This window comes from Mustela putorius, unplaced genomic scaffold (genome assembly GCF_011764305.1).
Source record: "Mustela putorius furo isolate JIRA1106 unplaced genomic scaffold, ASM1176430v1.1 tig00537227_pilon_pilon_pilon, whole genome shotgun sequence".
Classification (NCBI taxonomy): domain Eukaryota; kingdom Metazoa; phylum Chordata; class Mammalia; order Carnivora; family Mustelidae; genus Mustela; species Mustela putorius.
In genome coordinates, this window is record NW_025422368.1 from 11,387,700 (window position 1) to 11,413,168 (window position 25,469).

The following is a 25,469-nucleotide window of genomic DNA, read 5'->3' on the forward strand; positions in this document are numbered from 1 at the left end:
ACATTAAATGAGACAAAGAGCTAATAAGAATTATTAATAAATATTTCAATGTTATAAATGCTGATACAGATCCTGGAAAACCATTGTCAAAAATAGATAATTAGGGCGCCTGGGTAGCTTGGTCAGTTGTGTCAAATTCTTGATTTCAGCTCGGGTCATGATCTCAGAGTCATGAGATTGAGCTCTGCATCAGGCTTGGCACTAGGCATGGAGGCTGCTCACGATTCTCTCTCCCTCCCTCTCTGCCCCTCCCCCACTTTCACTCGGGCACGCACTCTCTCTCTGTTTCTGAAAAAAGAAAAAAGAAAAAAGAAAATTAGCCTACCATTTCTTATTTTCTATTTCTTCAAGGAAATGAATATCCAGGTATTTTCAAAGTTCCAAGTCCATAGGGTGCAGCTTGGTGTGCTTGCTAGAATTTTTGTTTCCTTCAAGAAGAATGGAGAAAGATGATGTTAAGGGATGATAACTTATTATTTGCATTTCAGCAATGTTTCTAATTTGGGTTCCACAATCTTTGCGTATTCTTAGCATCATCTCATAGGGAAAAGAAACTTAGGGTAGGATTTACATGTATTTCTCTAAAACCATGTGGGTGAAGAAAGATTCCTGAGAGTTTGCTTAATTAGCTATGTCAGACTGAAAATCATTTCATCTTCTAATCATATACGTTGAATAATTTTAGTCAAGCAGATTATGTGATTATAGAGATATAGATAATAGATTATGTTCATAGTTTCAAAAAAGTGTATAATATTAATTCAACAAAACTACATTTTGTTTTTACTATGTTATGTGAAAGGGACCTGTGTTTTTCCTGAAAACAGATTGAAAATTTCTTACAGAATATTAGCAAAACATTTTAAGATCCTCAATAGAGGCCTTGAGGTATTTTAAGTTTTGAATATATTCACTACTCAGTTGAAATTAAGTATGCAAATTGGGCAATGAGTTAAAAAATATGTGGTAATACAGTGATAATGTGACTTACTGACATTGCTCATAATTGGGCTCTGAAATGTACACGTTTCCAACCATTTTTCCTGTACTTTTAAATAGAATTAGGAAAAAGCAAACAATTGGAAAACTCTATAGAATTATACTTTTTTCATAAGGTGTTTTTCTTACTTTAGCTTTCTGTAAAATTACATCCCTTGACATGAAATGTATTATTGGTCTCAGTTTGCTTGTGTGCATATATGAAGTCATGAAGACATTGTGTTTCTGTTAAGAGTTCATTTCAGTTTTCATCACCTTAATACTTTAAAAATTCTTTCTATCGGGGCACCTGGGTGGCTCAGTGGGTTAAGCCTCTGCCTTCAGTTCAGGTGATGCTCTCAGGGTCCTGGGATGGAGCCCCGCATTGGGCTCTCTCCTCAGCAGGGATCCTGCTTCCTTCTCTCTCTGTCTGCTGCTCTGCCTATTTGTGATCTCTCTCTCTCTGTCAAATAAATAAATACAATCTTTAAAAAAATTCTTTCTATATTTATATGCAGTATGAAAGGATGGATCTGAATAAATTTTGTTTCTATAGAACATCTCAAAATAAACTGTGCAATGCATATTTTTCTCTCTACCCTGTTTATGGAACTTGGTTGACTACATGTAATTCCTCTGAGCTTCACTGGTCTCCTTTGGATGCCGGAATATTTGTTTCAGCTTTTGACTCCCAATCTTATCTTGTTTCATTAAGGAATAAAAAATTTCTTCAAGTTTCTGTATTATATCCCAAAGTGCAACATCTATTTTTACCGCCTTCCCACTGTAATGAAGAGTCAGTATTTACGTTGACCTTCTTCCGCCCCACCGTTTCTTCCATTCTCAGGTGCATCTTGGCTATTTTATACTTTATCTTTAATTATAAAATTACAGACAAATAAAATGTTAGGCTTGTAAATGGTTACAGAAGCTATCCAGTACAGTCTTTGCAGTCACTAGGTAAGAAAACACTTTGAGACCTCAAGACTAAAGTATTTGACATACTTGTTCTTTGATGTGACAGTGTCCTTGAGAATCACTCTAAGCAGTCTGTAGTTCTAGAAAATACATAATTATATTTTTTTGAGAAATGAGGTAATATATATTGAAATGAAAAAGCCTGGATGAATTTTTGCTTGGTGTCATATTCTCCTGAGTGCAGACATTTACTTGGCTCTTTGCAGACACCACGAGTCTTATATTTAAACCACTCAGTCATCATCATGTTAGTCTGATGGCTTTCCAGGCACCTTCCCAGCTAGAACATTGCTGTATTATTAGCTCCTCCCATTGCTTCCAGAGGTTTGTAATTCAAACTGGACCTTGGAGAGAGCACTCTCTTCTTTAGCCCTGGGAGTGATGCCATCCTTTCCTTCATTGGAATGCTAAAGGCTCCTTGCCTTATTTTCACCTCATATTGGTGATATTCCATTTTTATTTGGCAGTCAATCATGTCAAAGGAGTCAGCTTCAAGACTGGCTCCTGTGTTTTCTGATCTATCATTTATTTTCTCCTGGCAAAAAATTATACTGGTTAAATGCCACACTATTTCAATTTAACACCTTAAAAGAAAGTTATTTTTGTTTTTCCTAAGTATAGCATATCTTTGCTTTAACATAGAATTTTTAAAAATGGTAATAATTCTTTTGACCTTTTTATCCCTAATAGATTCTAGAATTTTATCTTGTTAACAAAATGAAATGCAAAATATATTCCTTATTAAGTACTTGCCTAGAAGAAAACATTTTATTAATATGGATTTTAGACCATAAACTATCAAGAACTGGTTTTCAAGAGTATTTGGCCAAAAGGCCAATTTTCAGAATCAAGACACCTCAGTTTATTCTAATATAAAGACTTTTTAAGCAGATAAAAATTGTGTCAGTGTTTAGAAAAACTTATTTTCTTTTAGAGCAGTTGACTCTTAAAAACTCATTTTCTTTTAGAGCAGTTGACTCTTCCAATTATAATTCATTTTCATGAAATGTTAACATCTGAATAGAAAGTCAATTGGCATATTCAATGAGAATCCACTATGTCAGAAAAATACTTCTATCAAGGAATCCTATAATATTTGTAACAACCAACAGGTTATGGACCTTAAAATGCAGTATAATATAAAAGGTCAAGAAGTTACAAATAAAATGTAAAATGATGATTAAATTCATCAGAATTCTACACTCTCCTGAGTAGACTTAGCACTACATAGTTCAAAAGAAAACCAATGAATTATTCATGAATCCCTTAAAATCAAGAAAAATGTATTGAACTCTATTCCCCTCTCTTCCCTTCTTTTCCTATCCTTCCTTTTCTTCTTTTTCTAACTTGTGAGCTAAATATCATGTGGTTAGCAATGTATTTTAATTAAATACAAGTATGTTCTTTGGATGAAAATATATACCTCTTTCTTTCCTTTTTTTATTTTTTATTTCTATCATTTTTTAAAGACTTATTTATTTGAGTGAGAGAGAGAAGAGAGAGAGAGAGAGAGAGAGAGAGCCAGAGGGGGAGGGGCAGAGAGTGGGGGAGAGAATCTCAGGAAACAGTACCCCCCTCCCAAGCACAGAGCCCAAAGTAGGGCTTGAACTTGCCACCCTGAGATCATGACCTGAGCCAAAATCAAGAGTCAGTCACTTATCCATCTGAGCCACCCAGGCACCCCTGCAAATAATTTTTTATTTTTAAAAGAAAAATTCAATATGTGGTTAAGTGACAGAAGATAGCCATGGAAGATACTTATTGTTAGAATTTTCCTGGTATTTTTGGCTCATGAGATTCTAGTTATAGGCTCTGGTTATTGGGTTAATGTGGGTCTGGGGGGGGAATTAAATATTTACTTCAAAAGATTATTTTAATATTTAATTACAAAATATTATTTTAATATTTAATTACTTGAAATACTTTTAAAGTTTTTCCACATAGGTCTTCTCTATAGTAAAATATTTTAACTAAAATGTTTAATATAGTATTATACATCTACATATATATCAGATAAATGATACATAGCATTATGATATGAAAATATACATCATAAGAGTGCAGATATATGAACTTTCACAGACCAAATCTACCTGTACAACTAGAACCCAGGTCAAAAAACAGAATTTTACCAGCATCTTAGAAGTCCATTCATTTTTATTTCAATCTCTATTCTCTCCACCCTAAGGGTTAGGCACTATTTTGACTTCTAACGGCATTGAATAGTTTTGCTTGCTCTTGTATATTCCATAGAGATCGAATCAAGCAGTAGGTACTCTTTTTGGGGGTGTGGCAGGGGATCTGGGTCTTTCTATAAAAATTATTTTTATGAGATTCATTTGTGTTGTTGCCTGTTGTTGTAATTGTATATTCTCATTCTGGTGAGAATTCCATCGTATACATATACCGCAATTCACTGATCTGTTGTACTATTGATTGGCTTTTGGGTAGTTTCCAGGTTTTGACTATTACGGAGATAGTGCTTATGTGAACATTCTGGTACATCTCTCTCTTCAAACTTATGGATGCATTTCTTATGGAGATATGCTCAAGAGTTGCACAGTATTTATATACTTAGCTGTTTCCGGAGTGGTGGTAGCTCTTTGTACCTCCACCTGCAATGTCTGGGAGCACCAGTTATACCCAGTCCTCGTTACCATCTGATAGATTCTGTTCATTTTTTCCCCGTACTTTAAGTGTATTCATTTTCCCGGTGTGTGGTAGCACTCACTGTGTTTTCTATTTGCATTTCCTTCTCAACCAATCATGTTGAACGCATTTTCCTACGTGGACTATTTTGAAAATTTCCTTTATCAAATATATTTTTAAGTCTTTTGACTCTTTTTCTATTTGGTCATCTGTCTTTTCCTGATTTGATGGAGGATTTTCTAATGTGCCCTGGATACAAATTTTTTTTCAGATAAATGTATTACGAATAATTTTCTTCACACTTCCTACTCTCTTCATTGTGTCCTCAAAATTTCTTAATTTTACCATCATTCCAAGATGATTCTTTTTTTAAAAATTTTTTATTTTTTATAAACATATATTTTTATCCCCAGGGGTACAGGTCTGTGAATCACCAGGTTTACACACTTCACAGCACTCACCAAAGCACATACCCTCCCCCATGTCCATAATCCCACCCCCTTCTCCCAAACCCCCTCCCCCCAGCAACCCTCAGTTTGTTTTGTGAGATTAAGAGTCACTTATGGTTTGTCTCCCTCCCGATCCCATCTTGTTTCATTGATTCTTCTCCTACCCACTTAAGCCCCCATGTTGCATCACCACTTCCTCATATCAGGGAGATCATATGATAGTTGTCTTTCTCTGCTTGACTTATTTCGCTAAGCATGATACGCTCTAGTTCCATCCATGTTGTCGCAAATGGCAAGATTTCATTTCTTTTGATGGCTGCATAGTATTCCATTGTGTATATATACCACATCTTCTTGATCCATTCATCTGTTGATGGGCATCTAGGTTCTTTCCATAGTTTGGCTATTGTGGACATTGCTGCTATAAACATTCGGGTGCACGTGCCCCTTTGGATCACTACGTTTGTATCTTTAGGGTAAATACCCAGTAGTGCAATTGCTGGGTCATAGGGCAGTTCTATTTTCAACATTTTGAGGAACCTCCATGCTGTTTTCCAGAGTGGCTGCACCAGCTTGCATTCCCACCAACAGTGTAGGAAGGTTCCCCTTTCTCCGCATCCTCACCAGCATCTGTCATTTTCTGACTTGTTGATTTTAGCCATTCTGACTGGTGTGAGGTGATATCTCATTGTGGTTTTGATTTGTATTTCCCTGATGCCGAGTGATATGGAGCACTTTTTCATGTGTCTGTTGGCCATCCGGATGTCTTCTTTGCAGAAATGTCTGTTCATGTCCTCTGCCCATTTCTTGATTGGATTATTTGTTCTTTGGGTGTTGAGTTTGCTAAGTTCTTTATAGATTCTGGACACTAGTCCTTTATCTGATATGTCGTTTGCAAATATCTTCTCCCAGTCTGTCAGTTGTCTTTTGATTTGTTAACTGTTTCCTTTGCTGTGCAAAAGCTTTTGATCTTGATGAAATCCCAATAGTTCATTTTTCCAAGATGATTCTTATTTAGAAACTAATCCTTTGATATATATGTATGACTTCCAAATAATTTTTTGTTTTTATTTAAAAATTTTAAAAATTATGTTCAGTTAGCCACCATATAGTACATCACTAGTTGCTGATGTAGTGTTCAGTGATTCATTAGTTGCGTCTAGCACCCAGTGCTCATCATCACATGTGCCCTCCTTAATACCCATCACCCAGTGACCCCATCTCCCAACCCCTTCCCCTCTGAAACCCTGCAAATAATTTCTTCCACATTTTTTATTCTTCTAATAAATAACAAATAATAATAATAATGTCTTTTGATGAACAGAATTTCCTAATCTTACTACAATCCAGTTTATCATTTTTGATTGACTTATATTCTTCTAAAGAAAGTTTTGCCTACTCCAAGGCCATAGATATGTTATCCTGTTTTCTTTAAAAACACAATTACTTTATCTTTTACATTTTGATTTTCAATCCTTCTAGAACTGATTTTTAGGTATGTTTTAAGGTAGGAAATCACATTTTAATTATTCTTACTTATGGCATATGTGCTCATTGTAGAGAAATATGGAGAACAGACATTAGCTGTGATCTACTATCCAAGGATGCCATCACTGTTACTGTGATGCATCGTTTCACACACAGCTTTTGTTATTATTTATTAATTTCATTACTTTTTGGTACTATCATAAAACTTACTTTTAGCTATATATTCCTTTCATGTTTGTATTCCTTTCAGCTATATAAACTGAAAATAAGATGTCTAGTTCTTTTCATTGTAAATTCACTCTCACCACCCATGACGAAAAACAAAACAAATCACAAAAGTTTGTCCTTAGGATAATGTGAATATCTTTTTTTGTTTTCAGTTTCACATATTACAGATTCACTTCTCAAATGGACTTTGAATCTTCCTCCTCCTGTGACAAATTTTCCCATCAAGATAAGTTAAACATATTATCTTTAGTGTAATTTTAAGGCCTATAGGTTGTTTTCTAATTCTTTCATTTCTGTTAGTATCTTCATTAATTCCTTTATTCCACTATCTTTTACCAATATTTGAATTATTTGCTGAATTAATTTTTCATTCCTTTTAAAAAGTGATCTAAAATTTCTATCTCTATCCCATACGTTCAGATATATAGCTTTTTAGTATTGCTGACTTTCTAAACCAATTCTTCAACATGTTTCCACTTTTCTACTTGACCCAAGACTTTTAAAACTTTCTCTATAACAAACTTTGATTTTTCTGCTTTTGTTATTTTTTAGTTTTATTAAACTGTGATCAGAGAATGTTGTCTGACTACTTTTATTTTTTGGGATTTATGAATGTTACACATTTATACAAAAGGTATATTTTCAAGACAGAACTATTTTATTAGTTAAATTATATAGGTCTTCTGTTTTCTCACTTACATTCTTGCCCTTTTACTCTGTTGTGAACTGATAGATGTGAATTAAAAACTCTTACTATTAAAGAAGAAGTGGTATATATACACAATGGAACACTATGCAGCCATCAAAAGAAATGAAATCTTGCCATTTGCGACAACATGGGTGGAACTAGAGCATATCATGCTTAGCGAAATAAGTCAAGCAGAGAAAGACAATTATCATATGATCTCCCTGATATGAGGAAGTGGTGATGCAACATGGGGGCTTAAGTGGGTAGGAGAAGAATCAATGAAACAAGATGGGATTGGGAGGGAGACAAACCATAAGTGACTCTTAATCTTACAAAACAAACTGAGGGTTGCTGGGGGGAGGGGGGTTGGGAGAAGGGGGGTGGGGTTATGGACATTGGGGAGGGTATGTACTTTGGTGAGTGCTGATTCACCGACCTGTACCCCTGGGGATAAAAATACATGTTTATAAAAAATAAAAAATTAAAAAAAAAAAAACTCTTACTACTGAACTGTTCTTTCCTGTCTTCTTAGAATACTCAGTTTGTGCTACATGAGGCAGTTGCTGTGATATATAGTTATATATTTATAACTGCCATTTATTTCTTTTTCTTTTTCATTTTACTCTAAATATTTGCATTCCATTCTGTTATTCAACATTTATATCAGTCTTAGTTCTAAGTTAAAAGTCTTCAAAGCTCATTTTCCATTATTTTGCCATAAGTCACCCATTCTTTGGCTGGCTGCATTTTGGTCACCAGAAAAATATTCTTTGAGTTCTCGCATATTTAAAACAGTTTGTTTATAATATGTACTTAAGGGACAGCTTGGCTGGATACACTCCTTGTCTCAAATTTTCTTTCTTTGAGTATACCTATCAAGAATTTCCTTTCTTTATCATTTGATGTAAAATGTTGCAGTGGAGAAATGTAAATATAACCTACTTATTTTATGCCGATAAATAACATTTATTTAGCTTCACTGGGAAAAAAGCGGAAACAAAAGCTTCATTTTAAAGCACAATAGCTTTACTAGGAAATGTCTTGATGTTGACCATTCTCAGTCAATTCTTTGTACTCATTGTGTCTTTATAATACACAGATTTGAGTCTTTAATTTCAACAAAGTCACTCTTGAATTATGACTTTAATACATGTTCTGTTTATTTGTTTGATTCTTTTTTCTTCACAGGATATTCCAAATATGTGTATGTGGCTCTCTCATGCATATCGTTTCTACTTCTTTTTCTCCCAAATCCACCAAACGTTCTTCCCTCCCTCCCTTCCATCCTTCCTTCCCTCTTTCCTCTCTTTATTTCCATTTCAATGTGGTCACTTTTCCCATTTTTTCCATATTCCCTACCCCTACACACGCACTGTCCATTCTCTCTAATGCTGTTTTCAATTTGGTTAAGATTCTTTTCCTCCTCTATTTCTTTTTCGGATTCTGCTAATCATACTTCATTTCTTCTTTTGTCTTCCTGTATCTTCCCTGGGTTCCTATACTTCTGATTTAGGTCTGACTTCAGAAGTAATCTTTTCACTTTTTTTAAATAATTTAAAACAAAATGGTCACACTTCTTATATGCTCCATTGCAAGATTTTTCTGGTGTGTTTTCTTCACCTGTAGATAAGTTTGATGCTCTTTCCCAATTTCTTTCTTATAATATACTGCATTTATTGTGTATAATCCTTTACAGAAAAAAACAACAACCCACCTCATCCTTGAATTCACTTTATTTTCCTGGACCTGCTATTTGTTGGTCTGAGATGTACAGAGTAGCCTTCTAGCTACTCTCTTTCTCTGCTGTCACAGAGACAGGATGCTTCCTATAGCTCTGGCTCCTCTTTGCTATTATTTGCGTAGCCTTCTTCCTCTGCTTCTCTGGACCAAACATGGCCCAGGAGGACTTCTGCTAATGGACCTGCTCATGTACACAACCTTTGATGTTCCACACAAGGACTACAGTTTTTACAATACAGGGTAACCACTCACCTTCAAAAAGTTGGTTTTTTTCTTTTCCTGTGTTACTTGACATGTGTTCCTGCTGAGCTCTCTTGCTCCTTTCTGAATATTTTCTTTACTTCCTTTATGCGGCTTCTACCTTCCTTGATTATCATGATCAGTATATGATCTGGGAATTCTCTTTTCTTAAAAGAAATTTCCAGGAGGAAGTGGTAAACCATCTTGATGTGTGCAGCAATATTCACCTTTTAAGTTGATTTTCTCACTATACTCAAATAATATGAAATAGTTCAGCCTTAAAATTAGTGCACATACATGTGAAAAAAATTCCACAAGAATAGGGAAAGAATAACCCAATGGAGTTAGAAGTAACTCTGCCTCTGGCTCTTACAGGGATGGGATTCATGCCCATTTCCACTAACCAGACTGGAAAAGCTCTCTAATAATGAGCATTGGGTAAGGTACATAGAGCAGCCTTGCTTTGGTAGTGGGGAATAATTATGCTTAGACTGACATTGCTTCATTCTTGCTTAATAAATTTTTTTTAAAGAATTTATTTATATATTTGACAGAGAGAGATCACAAGTAGGCAGAGAGGCAGGCAGAGAGAGAGAGGAGGAAGCAGGCTCACTGCTGAGCAGAGAGCCCGATGCGGGACTCGATCCCAGGACTCTGGGATCATGACCTGAGCCGAAGGCAGTGGCTTAACCCAATGAGCCACCCAGGTGCCCCTTGCTTAATAAATTTTAAAAGAAAGAACAGGAAAGATCTATTTCTAAGAAATCTAACTGCATCTCAGCTCAAAACTGAAGAAGATTTGTAGGAACACAAATCTATCCAGCATCCACAAAGGTAAAATTCATCCAATCTAAAATTATTAGGCTTTAAAGCAGTAAAGTATGACCAATACTGAGGGGGAAAAAATCAGTTAATCAAAACTGACCGAGAACTGACCTATATTTTATTTTATTTTATTTTTTTAAAGGTTTTATTTATTTATTTCACAGAGATCACAAGTAGGCAGAGAGACAGGCAAAGAGAGAGAGATAGAGAGAGAGAGGAAGAGGAAGCAGGCTCCCTGCAGAGCAGAGCCTGATGTGGGGCTCGATCCCAGGACCCTGGGATCATGACCTGAACTAAAGGTAGCAGCTTTAACCCACTGAACCACCCACGTGCCTCTGACCTATATTTAAAATAGACATCAAAAGAATGATTATAACTACATTCCATATGTTCAAAAATTAAGTAGAGGCATGTAAGATACAAAAATTCCCAAACTAAAGTTTTAGAGATAAAAATGACAGTGTGTGACATGAAAGATAATGCGAATACAATTAATTACAAATTATATATTGCAGTAGAAAAGAATAGTGAATTTGACGATGTCAGTAAAAATTATCCATTTGAGACACAGAAAGGAAGAAGAGAATTTAAAGCAATAACAGAGCTTCAGAGAGTTATGGGACAACTGTGTGCTGTCTCATGCATGCATAACTGGAGCCTTGAAGAAGAGAGGGAACAAAAACTTACATTTGAAAAATAAAAAAATACATAATTTTTATAAAAAATAATGCATTATATATTCACTAGCATATTTAAATAAAATCTGAAAAAAAGAAAAAATAATGACCCCAAATTTTCAAATTTGATGAGAATAATAAAGTCATAGTCTCCCAAAACTCCATGGACTCCAAGCATAAGAAATATTAAAAAAAACACACACATTAAGATATACCATAAATAAATTAAAGGAAACTAGTGTAGAAAATCTTAAAAGCAGTTATGACAAAAGATATCTTATATACAGAAGATGAAGACTGATTTCTTGTTATAAAAATGCAAAAGATAGTAGACCAACAGCTTTCAAAATGTAAAAGGAAAATAACCCTTTCAACCTAGAATTCTATACCCAGAAAAAATAGTTTTCAAAAATAAACTTAAAACAGGGAGGTGGGGGGAATGAGTAACTGAGTAATGGACATTAAGGAGGGCATGTGATATAATGAACACTTGGTATTATGTAAAACTGATGAATCACTAAACTCTACCTCTGAAACTAATAACATACTATGCTAATTAATTGAATTTAAATTAGAAAAATACAAAAAAATTAAAAAGAAAAGAAGCATGGTTAAGAAGGAAAGAAAGGCAGACAGACAGACAGAAAAAACTCATCTCCAGTAGAACCTGCACTACAAGAAGTGTTAAAGAAAGCCTTTCAGGCAGAACAAAAATGATACCAGATGGAAATAGCTGTTTAAACAAAAATAACATCAATGCAAAGTGGGATTTGTAATATATGCGGAAGTTGAATGTATGATGACAACAGCAGCACCAAAGTTGGAAGGGATGGAATTGAATTTGCATACTAGAAGGTAGTCAGAGATGAGTTAAAGATGTATATTATAAATCCTAGATTAACCACCAAATAAGGAAAGAGTTATAGCTAACACAGATTAAGTGAGATGATAGAACACATTTAGTTAAACCAAAAGAAGGCAGAAAAAAGAATAGAACAATTAGAAAATAAATAGCAGGATGACAGACTTAAATATAAATATGTTAATTATAATATTAAATTTAATGGTATAAATATCCTAATTAAAAGCAAACAGTAAGATTGTCTGGTACTTTGCCTATTCTTTTAAGTTATATACATTTTAGTATTAGTACTTATTTATATAATGAATAATAACATTTTTTCTATTCTAAGAGGACACATTTAGTGCTGGGGATACTGCTTTAAACAGCTTGTTTGTGGTCTCTCCTCACATGACTTTTACAATCTGGTGCTGAACGCAGGCTACATAAAAAATTAGAACAGAGTATAATAATTGCTTGGGCAGAGGAGCTTGATTCTTCTCTGCATACCTGGAAATAACAATGCTTTAAAAATTGACATAACGAGGGCCCCTGGATCGCTCAGTGGGTTAAGCCTCTGCCTTTGACTCAGGTTGTGGTCTCAGAGGCCTGGGATCGAGCCTGGATTCGGGCTCTCTGCTCAACAGGGAGCCTGCTTACCACCCCCCTCTCCACCCGCCCCGCCTGCCTCTCTTCCTACTTGTGATCTCTCTCTCTGTCAAATAAATAAAATCTTTTAAAAAAATTGACATAATGACTATAGCTTGTACTGTTTTAATTATAATGATGGATAACTTCCCATACCTGCTACAATACATAGCATTTCTACTTAGCAACCGGCCATTTGTAATTAAGAATGGAGCAGCATCTGTGGGATTTCCTGCTAAACCCACTACTGTGCATTTATCATTTTCCAATTCTATCCCCCTATTAGGTCAGTGGCTCTCAAGAGAGGTCAATTTTGCTCCCAGGGGACATTTGACAATGTCTGGAAATGTTTGGGGTTGTCACAACAGAGGTGGGGGACTATTGGCACTGAGTGAGTAGACACCAGGGATGCTGCTAAATATTCTATATTGAATAGGGCAGCTCCCCTCCCCCTAAAACAAAGACCCACCTAGCTCCAAAACTGCTTCTGTTGAAAAAACCTAAACTTGTACAACCAGTTCATCCCAGTTTGCCCAGGACTTCCCAAGTTTTAGCACAGAAAGTCTTGCTTCTCAGGAAACTCCCAGTCTCAGGTACACAGTGAAGACTGATTACCTACTTCCAACCTACCAGTATTAGAAAAGCACTTTCTATTCAATTAGCTGTTCCTTTTGGTATGAACATCAGTTCCATATTATAATGTAATAAAAATCATAATCAGCATGAACATGCCAAGTGTGTAACCTGTATTATCTCTTTTAATCACAATAAGAGTTGCATGAGATTACTATTTTTACCTCTATTTTACAATTGGTTTATAGAGTTTAGGTAAATTGTTGAACTTTACACAGATGGTTGTGGTAGAATTAGTTATAAAAATAAGATCTATCTTGCTTATAGTAAGAATATTTCTGCTTTGCAAGATTGAAAATATTTTCTCTACACTGTGCCAACCTCACAGCATAGCTTATATTCATAATGATGATTGTCACAATTACAAATCAAACAAAATTACATTTAATGTAACTATGGCTTTCATTTTCTGAGTTGCTGGTTACAATTGCAATACATCAGAATTGAGCTGGTATGAAAAGTATAATTTTCTTATAAAAAGTATGGAATCTGAAACTATGGGGATTTGAGTCTAACCTGATATGTGACCTGGGTAAATTACTTAATTTCTGAGTTCTGTGGAGGGAATGTGTAAATTAAACAAGGCAATCTTTCTAAAGTCCTTTGTATAGTACCTACATGTCAAAGAGATTCCGTAAGTGGTAGCTATAATTATCAATGTGAGGAAATTGTGTGATTGAAAAGACATAGATTAGTTGACTCATGGCATTTTCATTGGCAGAGAAGGGGGAAGGAAGAGAGACAATATGAATATCATAACAGTTAAGCCTAATATACTGAAAAGGCATTGAAACCAGAAAGGATTTGTGGAAACCCAGCTCAAATACTTAGATACTATATGAAAATGTAACATTTATCTTCCACAAAATGAGAGAAATAATACTCTTGACTGGGCATAGTAAAGATTATAATACCAGGGCACCTGGGTGGCTCAGTGGGTTAAAGCCTCTGCCTTCAGCTCAGGTCATGATCCCAGGGTCCTGGGATTGAGCCCCATATCGGGCTCTCTGCTCAACAGGGAGCCTGCTCCCCGCCCTCTCTCTGCCTACTTGTGCTCTCTCTCTCTGTGTCAAATAAATAAATGAAATTTTTAAAAAAGATTATAATACCATAGAATATGCACCTCATACAGCTTCCCATTTCTTTTTTTCTTTTTTTTTTTTTTAAAGATTTTATTTATTTATTTGACAGAGAGAAATCACAAGTAGACAGAGAGGCAGGCAGAGAGAGAGAGGGAAGCAGGCTCCCTGCTGAGCAGAGAGCCTGACGCGGGACTCGATCCCAGGACCCTGAGATCATGACCCGAGCGGAAGGCAGCGGCTTAACGCACTGAGCCACCCAGGCGCCCCCATTTCTTTAATAAAAGGTGAAACAGTCCTATTTTTAAAACAGAATTTCCAAAAAACTAGAACAGGCTGAAAATCAAATATTCCACTGCAAAAACTACTTTGAGTGACAAATAGTAATGGAAATGAAGTATTTATTTTGCCTTCCTTGTGTAGATAGCCAGTTACACAGGTGCAGTTCTATTTTCTGTTATTTTTATGAAGGAAAGCATGGCTCCTGGTGTAAAGATACACTTAGAGCTGCAATGTAATTAAAATGACTCTAAATTACAATGTACTCAAGTTAACCACTAAATAGACAGGTGTGGGTAAAGTCTGTTTTCTTTTAGAGGAACAGTATGTTAACTAAGGAGGGAAATTAGATACCTATGATTCTGTGATGGGAGAAAGGACACTTGTGAGGAAGGGGTACAAAGAAAGAGGAGTGATTGGGGAAGAATTACCATCACAGAGCTGGGTAATTTCTAAAAGTAAAATTAAACTCTCCTTCCTCGAACAAGATTTGTTCACATCCATGGTGAACAACAATTGAACGAAATGCACGATACAAAAGTAAGGAGGCATGCCTTGAGAGGTCAGTTCAAAGCGAACAGAATTTTTATTGTTTAGAATTCAGAGGAGGAAGGGCAGTCAGGAACTAAATTGAGAGTCTATTCCTTTGTGCTTATGATGATTTACCTGTATATTCCTTTACTTCTTCTTTCACAGTTTTTTCTCCCCCTTGGTTGGATTTCAAGACAATCTGATTTCTTCCTCGTCCTTTGTTTTCATACAATATGGAACCTGCAAGTCAAACAGGTGAATTTGAGAAATGAGAAAGTAGTTCTGGAATGACAACTGCTTTCTGCTGCTAATGAGGTTTAAGGAATTTAACAGACACCAGGTGACATAATGGGACCCAGCGCTACAATCATTGTTGAGGATGACGTAGAGAATTGTGGATACATGGAGTCATTTGGATATCATAAAGAGACAATACTGCAAAACTGCAGCAGAAAGTCTCATAAAATGACATGCAGATACAAGTTTTGTGGTGCTTGACGTTTCTATAATTTGGGGGTCCCTTTATATGAAAATAAGTACAAAGATGAATATTGGAAGGGAAAAAAATCACAAGTACAGGAACCGTGGAGACTGAGATCCTTTTCACCTCGAATTTCCTTAGACAACTGCCAGAAATTCAGCCCTAGAAGTGCTTGCTTGATTACAACCTCACATTCCCTTCCGCACCTACAATGCTCCTAAACTCCCAGCAACTCCTAGAACACTCAGGGGTCCTCGCCAATGAGACCTGGTCATTCAGCTTCATTGGAGTCATCCCCTGCCTACAGAAACTTCCCGCTGTAGCTTATTTTATCTTGCTTGATTGAGAAGTCTAAAATTACCGTGAAATATAAATAACAGAAACTTTCCAGCTGATGCTTTTCATTTCATTGTAAGAACTAACAACCTCACACACCTATCACCTGTCTGGACCTCGACCTCGCACAGCTTGTAGCAGTCTCGGGTTTTCCAGGTCCCGGAATGATGTCCCGCTGGCCCTCGGATTAGGCACAGCACGCGGCTCTGCCAGCGCTGGAGCCCGCGGGGACCGCACTCCTCGGAGTTGGGGGCGGGCTGCACGCGGGAGGGCGAGCCCGGGCCGCGCCTCCTGCTGATTGGCCGGGTCCGGCCCCTAGAGGCGGGCTCTCCCCCGCGTTCGCCCGGCCTGGGGTGGCTATATTGGCACCGTTCCTGCTAGGTTGTGTTGCTTCCTCGCGTTGATCCGGACTTGGGGAGAAGGCGTCTGAGGACAGTGCGGGCGCAGGGAGCGGAGCGAGGCTGCCGAGAGCGAGCCGGGAGCTGTGGGGCTGCAGTGCGATGAAGCAGCGGCTCAGGGAGCGGAGGCTGGCGGTGTGGCGAGAGAGTCCGGCCCGGGGCCGGGACTGCTGCTCCGGAGGCTGCTGAGGCGCCGCGGCGGCCGGCGCAGAGCACGGCGGGCGAGAGGGAGGAGAGGCTGCGGAGCGCGGGGAAGCCGGGCTGGGCGGCCGGCGGCTCGGGTTGGCCTCCCCGGTTGGGATCCCCCGGGTGGAACCATGCGGGTGGCCAGGTGGCTGACGGGGCTGCTCTACCAGCTCTCGCTCTTCATCACCAGGTCTTGGGAAATTCACTTCCACCCCAGGCAAGGTAGGGTCACTGCGGGACGCCTCCAGCAGCGAGGTGGGGGCGAGGGGCCGGGTGGGACAGGCGGGCGGAGTGGGGTGGGTGACTCAGCCCGGTTGTGAGGATCCTGGTCCTGCAGGGGCTCGCGGGACTCGGGGCTCAGCCAGCCCCATGCACCCCGAGAGGTTGCGGCTGCGCCGGGTTTCGAGGAATCGCGCGCGCGGGGTCGGTTCTCGCTCCCCGGACCACGCGGTGGGGGCGCGTGGGGGCAGAGAGGCGCGTGCGCCAGGACCGCACCGGTTGGCGGCTGGGAAGCAAAGAGGTTTGGGAGAAGGAGGTGGCTTGTTCTGGGCCGTGCGTGTCAGGGTCTTTGCTTGGGAAGGTCGGAGTAAGTCCGGGATGTGGGAAAGCCGAGCACGTGTGTGTGTATGTGTGTGCGCGCGCTCTCGCCAGCTTGTGTGCATTCGTCTCGCCTCCGGGGCGTTTGGTTGAAGTTGGGGGTCGTGGAGTTGGAAACGCGTAGGGGGAGCTCAGTGGCCATGTTTCTCTGGTTGTAGAAGCCCTGGTAAGGACGCTGGTCTCCTACGAAGTGGTGACCCCCGCGCGGGTCAACGAGTTTGGCGAAGTGTTCCCTCAGAGCCACCACTTCAGCCGGAGGAAGCGCAGCTCGGAGGCTCTGGAGCCCGCGCCTTTCAGGACCCACTACCGGATCAGCGCCTACGGGCAGCTCTTCCAGCTGAACCTGAGCGCGGACGCGGCTTTCCTGGCGGCTGGCTACACCGAGGTGCACCTGGGAGCCCCGGCGCGCGGGGCGGAGCGCGGCGTGGTGCCTCCAGATCTCCGTCACTGCTTCTACCGAGGCCAGGTCAATGCTCGGGAGGATCACACAGCGGTCTTCAGCCTTTGTGGAGGACTGGTAAGTGCCCTCGGGCCCCTCGGCATTTTTCCTGGGATCCAGTTACAGGTTGTGTTAACGGAGTTGGCCAGTTGGGTTTTTCCAAGGTGATGGTTGGTGACCCCAGAGATGGGGCTGGGGTGGGGTTATCAGAGGGATTAATACCTCCATCAACCCAAGCTGGAGGCCACTCTTTCTTGCAATGGCGAGAGGGGTTTGGAGGATCCGTAGTCTACCTGCTGCAAAACTGATCCCTCTGTGCAAAGGCAGGGAGACTCCTGAAAATGTCAGATCTTGAGCGAGTGAATCAGGGAGTGGTCCTATGGGGCCTGTGCCACACGTGAAGTGCCTTTTTCAACAGGAGGTCAGTTGACTTCACTGACACACCAACTCCTGACTACTTAAGCAGACTCCCCTGAATTAAATCTGTTCCTTGAATTTAGAGTAAATGAATATACGTAAAACGAAAATCTCAAAAGGAAAAAGCTGGCTTTCTTGATAGTATGGGGATGGCCACAGAGACTGAATCGGCTCCTGTTCAAAAGGCACTATATCTGACAGTATCTGGGAGGACCTGGTGCCAGCAAGTGAGAAATGTTCATTGGAGTGACAGGAGTAAAAAATGGAGATTTTGTGTAGGGGTGGGGGTGGACCTTACTGTGGAGAGAGGAAATGAAATAAAATAGTGGGTTCTTTGTGTTTTGTTCATCTCCCTTGAAGGCAGAGGTTCTAATCTTTTTTCCCCTCCTTAACCATAAACTTCTTCAGTCTGGTGACACTTAAGACATTTCTCAACATATTTTAAATGTGTAAAATGTTAATTTGCTTCCTGTTAAGGACTAACAGTAATCAAAATGTTACAAATACTACAACTTAAGGTTTGATTACTTCATTAATGCACTAAGTGATCTGTTGGGGAGGAGTCTATTTACTGTGGTAGTGATAATGAGTATAAACTCTCCAGATAGCTACGTCAACTCTGATACAAAGGTATCTTACTTAGTTACTTACTTACACAATGTCTGTGGTTTTTTACCTACAGTAATAATTAAAGGAAATCTTAAGTATCAGAAGTTAGTGAAAATAGGTCTAACACTTTGCCATCCAAGATTATGAAACCCGCAGTTTTAATAGTTAAATTAGATACTTCGTTAACTCCTGATTAAGGACCTGTTCAAGAAGAAACAACTAGGAGTTTGGTTACTGGGTTCTAACATTCAAATGAAATGCTTCCTCTAAGTTAACTGATGTAGGAACTGATGTAGGAGGTCTTCCTTGGTGTGAGTTTTGGGTCGTTACTAAATACATTTGGAAGGTCTCCTTGCTTTTTTTTTTTTTCATGCTACTTTGAGCTATAGTTACATGGAATGCCTTGAACAATTTCCTTCCTCTCTGCTGTGTTACATGTAGAAAGTGTGCAACACCAGAATGGCAGAAACACTAGTATTTACACAGTCACTTATATCAAAGGAAAGAAAAATATTATTTTCTAGAACCTTTCAGAATGGTTAGCTCGTCTGGAAAAACCTAGATTTACTACCACAATTTGTCATGGTTAATGTTTTCTTGATTTAGTATTTCATGGCATGGAAAAACACTCCAGATGGAAAGCATTATTAGTGATATTTCTACTCATGTTGATGCATACTGCTGGTGTAGGTCAAATTATTCAGTGTCCCCTTTTTGAAATCAAGAAACAGTTGGAAATGGTTTTTAGGTCTTGACTGGAGTTTATCCTCACCTGTTACTGTGACAATTTGGATATAATTGTCTAAGGTATGCATTATTAATCTGACTCATGTATGTACTTTGCTTTTGAAAGATTTGTTGCCCTTATCAGACTGAACATCTTAAATTTATTTTATACCTATGTGTTTTAATTTCTTTGTAAGGCTGCATTGAGGACATCCATCATCGTAGAGATAGAAAATTTCCAGTAATACAACAATTACCAGGATCTAAGTATCTTAGTAGTGCGATCATGGCCAATCAGCAGTCTAAATTACTAATGAGATTAGTGACGTTTCTTTGACTTTCTCACTTTTGATATTTCCACCAGAACTGATATTAACTATATGTTTATAACTGTGTATCTTCTAGCTACTGAATCAGTCATTAACTTCCTTTAGAATAATGGTGTTCTCAAATAGCTGAACCTCTGGTAGGTTCTGCAGTCCATTTGTCATTATATGCAATTCTTCTCAGTCTCAGATTAGTCTTTAGATTTGGATAAAATTGTTGTATCAACAATCTGGACCAGCTGGATTGTTTGTAGATCAACTTTGATATAATGCCTGTGAAGTTACTATTGCTAATCTTCTAGCCCTGCTCTTTGTTGCTTCCGGACTGATGTTTGACTTCGTGTATGTGACCGTGATCTAGCTTTGACCTCTGCCAGTCCATTTAACATTAGGATTGACATTTACTGAAGGACTATTAGAGCCAAACTTAAAATTTAGAGTAGTTCTTTTTTCCTAGTTTCTTTTTCCTGCTCTGTTTGTTTTTAATTATAAATGCATATAATTGTACTTACTTTTCCTGAATATATTGAAATGAGGATGTGATTCCTCTTTTTCTCCTGTTAATATTTATTGTCCCTTACATTGCTAGATTCAAGCATACATTGGCTACTGATGAAAACTGATCCCCAGCAAGCCGTGGTGTTTGTCCTGAGGTCATTGTTTGGGAGGAAGGTAGAGTGATGATCCTTCAGTTGCTCTATCTGAATTCTAGGCCTAAGAACTTGTGGCCCCCTTTGCTCAGTTGAGGCTCCTGGGCATCTGTCCTGGGCTCTCACCGGTGCTGCCTCTCCCTGCGAGGTCTGGCTACACCACTTATGTGATCTGGCTGCTGCTGTGTTGTGCAGCCATTATCAGTTACTTTGCTTCTGCTGCCATACCTTCACCATGCAAGGTGGTATAGTGATGCTCTTGGTAACCTTCTAGAACCCTCTAAGGATCTGAAACCCTCTGTAGTATTTGAAAGTCAAGGGGGACTTAGTTCTTCCCTTGACCACATTCTGCCACACCTCTAACTTTGTGGGGGTCCCTTGCAAAGGGTCCCTTCCCTGAAACCCACTTAGCATGCTGAAGCACTTCTCTTGGCAGTTCCCTTAAACTAGCATGTCTTCTGCCTCTAGGATCTTCATCCTCAGTGGAGAAGTTGGCTCATGGACATCTTGGCATCTGTTTTTTATGTCTCCTGTGCCCCTTTTCTTCTGGAAATGCACGAAGTTCCCCTTCCACATCTTGTTTAGTTGATCAGTTCCTCTTCCATCTTCCACTTCAGGTAGCATCTGCCCTCTCTCTGCTGGCTACTGAGGAATGTCTATGTTAGAGGAAGGGAATGAAAACCAAAACGTTTTTGAAATATCTCTATGCACCCATTTTTAAAAAATTGACACTCAACATCAGTTGGATTTAGTGGAATGCTAGTGTTTCTTTAACCCTAAGTATGCAAACTTTAATTTCTCTATAGTTATTTTTTCCCATTCTTAGAAGTCTTGGTATTTACATATTTCACTAAATCACTGAACTTTGATTAGTAGCTTTCAGTGTTTTGGGCCCAAAACCAGAAGGGGCTAAGGGTCTGCCAGAAGTCTTGTTTCATATGTGTATAACTTCTGCTTTTCTGTTTAATTTCTCATAAGTATAACATAATTCAAACATGTCTAAACAGATTTATTCATTTTTAAAATCTACAGTAGATGTGAAATTGGAACTGAATCCTAAAGTTACCTGTAAGTCCTAACTTTTTTAGTCCATTGCTTCAACTCTCACAGAATGTATAGTTCTCAGGCCTTAATACCTCTATATCCAACTTTAAGCTTTGTTTTCATGGTCCTTTTCTCTATCTGCTCATAATGTTAGCACTGTTGCCAATGTAGAGGTCAGTATTTTTCTGAGCTGAATTTTGGGTGTATACTTGTCAGGATGGCATGTATAAATTAGAGGCTTTTCCCAACAGTGTCCACTAACCCTCTTCTCCTATTACCCAGTGGGTTCTCTTCTTCCAAAGGCCCTCAGGGACTAACCCCACTGCCTAGACTGTTAACTTCACTATTTCTTGGTGGGATTTGAAGCAATGCAGTCTTTTTGGTTGAACGAAACCGTTTCCAGATGTCATAAAACCAGACATTGCATCTGGCTAATACAGTGTTCTCATGCAGTCACGTGGAATGGTGCTGTGTCCTTTTTTGAAGTTTCTCATAACCATTCTGCAGCACGTCAGGCACTGATGCTCTGATTACTGAATTGGTTTAGTGACTTCTTGTTCAGTTGCCCTACGGTTATTTCCTATCTGCATCTTTACTGGTTTTTGTCTGCTGTAGGAAAATTTTCTAAACTTCCTATTTGCCCACAACTAGCACAGCCCTAGGTCATTACATAGGCCATTCTGATTCATAACTTTTTTTGGGAAAAAGTCATAAGGACCTCTTAGTTATTCATCTACTCCGCCAAGTACTCCAATACAAGGAAGAATTTCTTATGTTTCTTAAAATTCTGGTGTTAGTCTAGGTCCTCCAAGAAGCAGATGACAAGAGGGGGTTGTGTGTGCAAGCATTTTATTTAGGAGGAGTGTCCATGCCAGAGAAAATAGAGTGGTGAAATTTGAAACAGGGAGGACGAGAATGTTGGGTAGAGGCATCCAAGGCTGCTGGGGAGTCTAAGCAAGGTTCAGGAACGCTCACCCCAAGCCAAATTGGGCTGGGAGAAGAGTCTCCTGCCTAAGGATGAGGATACCCTTAGTATTGTCACACTCCGCTACTAAGTGGGAGTAGCACTTGAGAGTAAGCTGGTTGGGCTGCAAAACATGATGGATTTCAAACCCTGATAGTTGGGGTCCTTGGCCAGTTATGCTTAGCATTCTCAAGACCACCACATACTGACACCAGGCCCACAGACATTTGAAGTCTATTGGATGCTGTTAAGAGGAATATGGAAAGTGCTGTGTGAACTTTGAGGAAGGAATAAGGGCATTGAGACCTGTGCTGGAAGTAGGCCTCTCAACTGCACCTTTAAGGATGACTCCATGTGGATATGGGAAGTTGGGGATTCCTTAGGGCCCTGTGTAGCTGGAAAAGGGAGGGGGTTGAGAGGGGAGGGTAAGGCAGACCTCACATTAAGGCCTGGACTCACTGTGAAAGAGCAAGGCTTGAGCTGGGATGGTGGGTTGGTTTCCTGTGCTGGGAGGGGCCTCCCTTAATGCAGTACTGTGAAGGGAGTAGGTGACTGAGAGTCACCGGAAGGACCACTCTTTTAGTGTACCATGGGAAGGGAAGAAGAAGCCTTTGAAGTAAAGTGGTTGCAGCAGTGAAGGGGGAGAGTGGGTGCCTATGGAAGCTATGCTGCTGTGGACCAGAGGTTCTCACCTGGTGACAGTATTGTCCCTTGGGATTCTTGGTGGTATTTGGAGACCATTTTGGTGATCATAATTGGGGGTGGGTGTGGTAGATGTTCTTAGCATATACTGGCTAGAGGAAACGGATGTTGCTAAACTTTCCCCAGTGCATAGAACAGCCAGGCCTACACAAATAACTCAACACATCAGGAGTTAACAGCCTCGTAGAAGCCTTGTAGAAGGCCCATTAGAATTTTGGACCCTAAAAGCAGATCAAAATGATTTTTGACTTACTTAAATGATTGTGTGATCCTGTGACCATTAACCAAGAAAGATAATGACAGAACAGGTGACAAGTAAGAGCTAATTCTAGAAACATGTGTTTGGTTCCAGAATAGGCTTATATATTATAATATTTTGGATTTATATTTACTTTGTCTAGAATGTCCTTTCTCTTAAACTCTTCATCATTCAGGGCACCTGGGTGGCTCCGTTGGTTAAGTGGGGAGCCTGCTTCCCTTTCCCTCGGCCTGCCTCTCTGCCTACTTGTGCTCTTTCTCTCTCTGTCAAATAAATAAATAAAATCTTAAAACAAACAAACAAAACAACAAAAAAAAAACCCTCTTCATCTTTTACACGAATTTTAAGCCTTTCCTTTTTCCCTGATCTTCTCTAAACTGAGCTGACCAGGCCTGCCTTTTGTTCCACTCCTGGATGATTCCTTATACATCATATATTGAATTGTGGCTGCTCATACTTCTATCTTATTTATAGATTTTAAGTGTGGGGATAATTGTAACACCCCGTACAGAACATAGAAATGCTTGATACATGGATGAATGAGCTAAAGCAGCTTTTAATGTGCTAAGTAATTAGACTAGTTCTTTACATCAGTCATGCAATGCAAGAAAATTATTTTCACAATTTCAGTTGAAATACTGAAAAGTTGTGCATAGGTTAAGTCTCAGATATCCAAGCAGTGTCATTCATATGGGGTTATATTGCACCTTGTTATCTGAAGCTTTATTGTTTGGCTCCTACTTCCTGTTTTCTATAAAATATACTCAAGCTGGTCAATTCATACTACTCTTCAGGGGAAGAAGGATTATGTTCCAACAAATACTTAGAAAGCATTTATTATATCCTAGTCACTGTTAGATACTGGTGGTACAGTAATGTCATTATAAGGGCATTTGAATATTCACGAGCTACATGAATGCTTTATTACCACAGGAATAGCATGAAATTATGCTGGCTCTTGATTACCTTAGTCCAAAAGTGACACACTACTTCCATTTACATTATACTGAGGCCTGGTTCTACCCAGATGCAAAAGGCTGGAAAATGAGGCGCAAGTAATGGAGCAGGAAGAAGAGAGAATAGATAGTGTTGTTCACCACCAGTCTATACGACAGGCTGCCCTTTAATTCATGAATGTCCATTTGTTCTTTTCCCACACACCATAGTCATCTTGTCTCCGAGGAGACAACCTCGCAGAGGCACTGTCCTTGTCCCCAACCCTATATACAACATGATTGCAACCCTAACCTTAAACTTCCTATGAAAAGAGGCATCTCTTAGTAACTGATTTATAGCAACCTTGGACCTTTTCTGCAGAGGGGCTGTGGAGACCTACTGCTATGGCAAGAGCGTTCCTTGATTCCCTTCCTTGATTCCTCTTTCTGGGAAGTCCAGTCACCAAGGCCTCTGGTTCTGCTCTGTGGGAGGGTCTAGCCCATCTTTCTCCATGGCTTCATCTAAGCTTCTGGGAGGATGCTCTCTGGCAGTGGGGATGGGGACAGTTTTCAGGAATGTTGAGGTAACCGAGGGTCTATGGATTATGTTACAACTAAAGCAGTCAAGGCTTCTTTAGCCTATGGTTTCTTTGACGACTTAATACCTCAAAAACTTTGTTGACTTCTGATGGCAGATCGAGTTTTCTTAATTGCTTCAAGTTAGTTTTCTGCAGGAGTTGCCAAAGTCTAAAAGGCATTTATGTTAAATCTGAATGCTAAGAATCTCCTACTGCAAAGCAAAATAGTGGATTCTCACCTCACCGATAAGCTCAGTAGAAGTCCGGCTGTACTAAAGTAGAACAAAACTACAGTTTATGCTGAACTTTAGGAAAAAACACAATGGGAGACATGAAAATGAAGAATATTTGCCTAAATAATCAAAGAGTGCATATGTTAATTGTAAATTGTAAGAAACTAAAAACCATGCTGTAAATATGACATGGTCTGGCAGGTGTATGTCCTAGGCACATGTCCTTCTAGATGCTACATATTTTCAAGTAACCTTGACTTAGAGTATTCAACAATAGATCATGAAAATATTTCCATTATGCACCTACAAAACCGTTCTGAATGATTTCTTTCAAGTTCTTACTTGTTCTAATGATCTTAGGTTTTATGTCTCCAGATATTTCAGTAAGGAATCGAGAGAGGGGTCGCCTGGGCGGCTCAGTGGGTTAAAGCCTCTGCCTTTGGCTCCGGTCATGATCCCAGGGTCCTGGGATGGAGCCCCACATTGGGCTCTCTGCCCAGCAGGGAGCCTGCTTCCCCCCCCCCACCCCCTGCTACCTGCCTCTCTGCCTTCTTGTGATCTCTGTCTGTCAAATAAATAAATAAAATCTTAAAAAGAAAGAAAGAAAGAAATCCGGACAGACTGTCCTGAGAACCACT

General features: G+C 39.4%; 1 protein-coding gene across 2 annotated transcripts in view; it reads left to right on the forward strand.

The window, feature by feature from the left end:
* Positions 1–16,140: 16,140 nt before the first annotated feature.
* ADAMTS20 (ADAM metallopeptidase with thrombospondin type 1 motif 20) overlaps positions 16,141–25,469 on the forward strand; it is a 193,499-nt gene continuing 184,170 nt past the window's right edge. For both annotated transcript variants that reach the window (XM_004765562.2, XM_045073142.1), the window contains exons 1-2: positions 16,141–16,574; positions 17,108–17,466. In XM_004765562.2, coding sequence (XP_004765619.1) covers positions 16,484–16,574; positions 17,108–17,466 — 450 coding nt within the window. In that variant the 5' untranslated portion in view covers positions 16,141–16,483. The remainder of the gene's footprint in view (positions 16,575–17,107; positions 17,467–25,469) is intronic.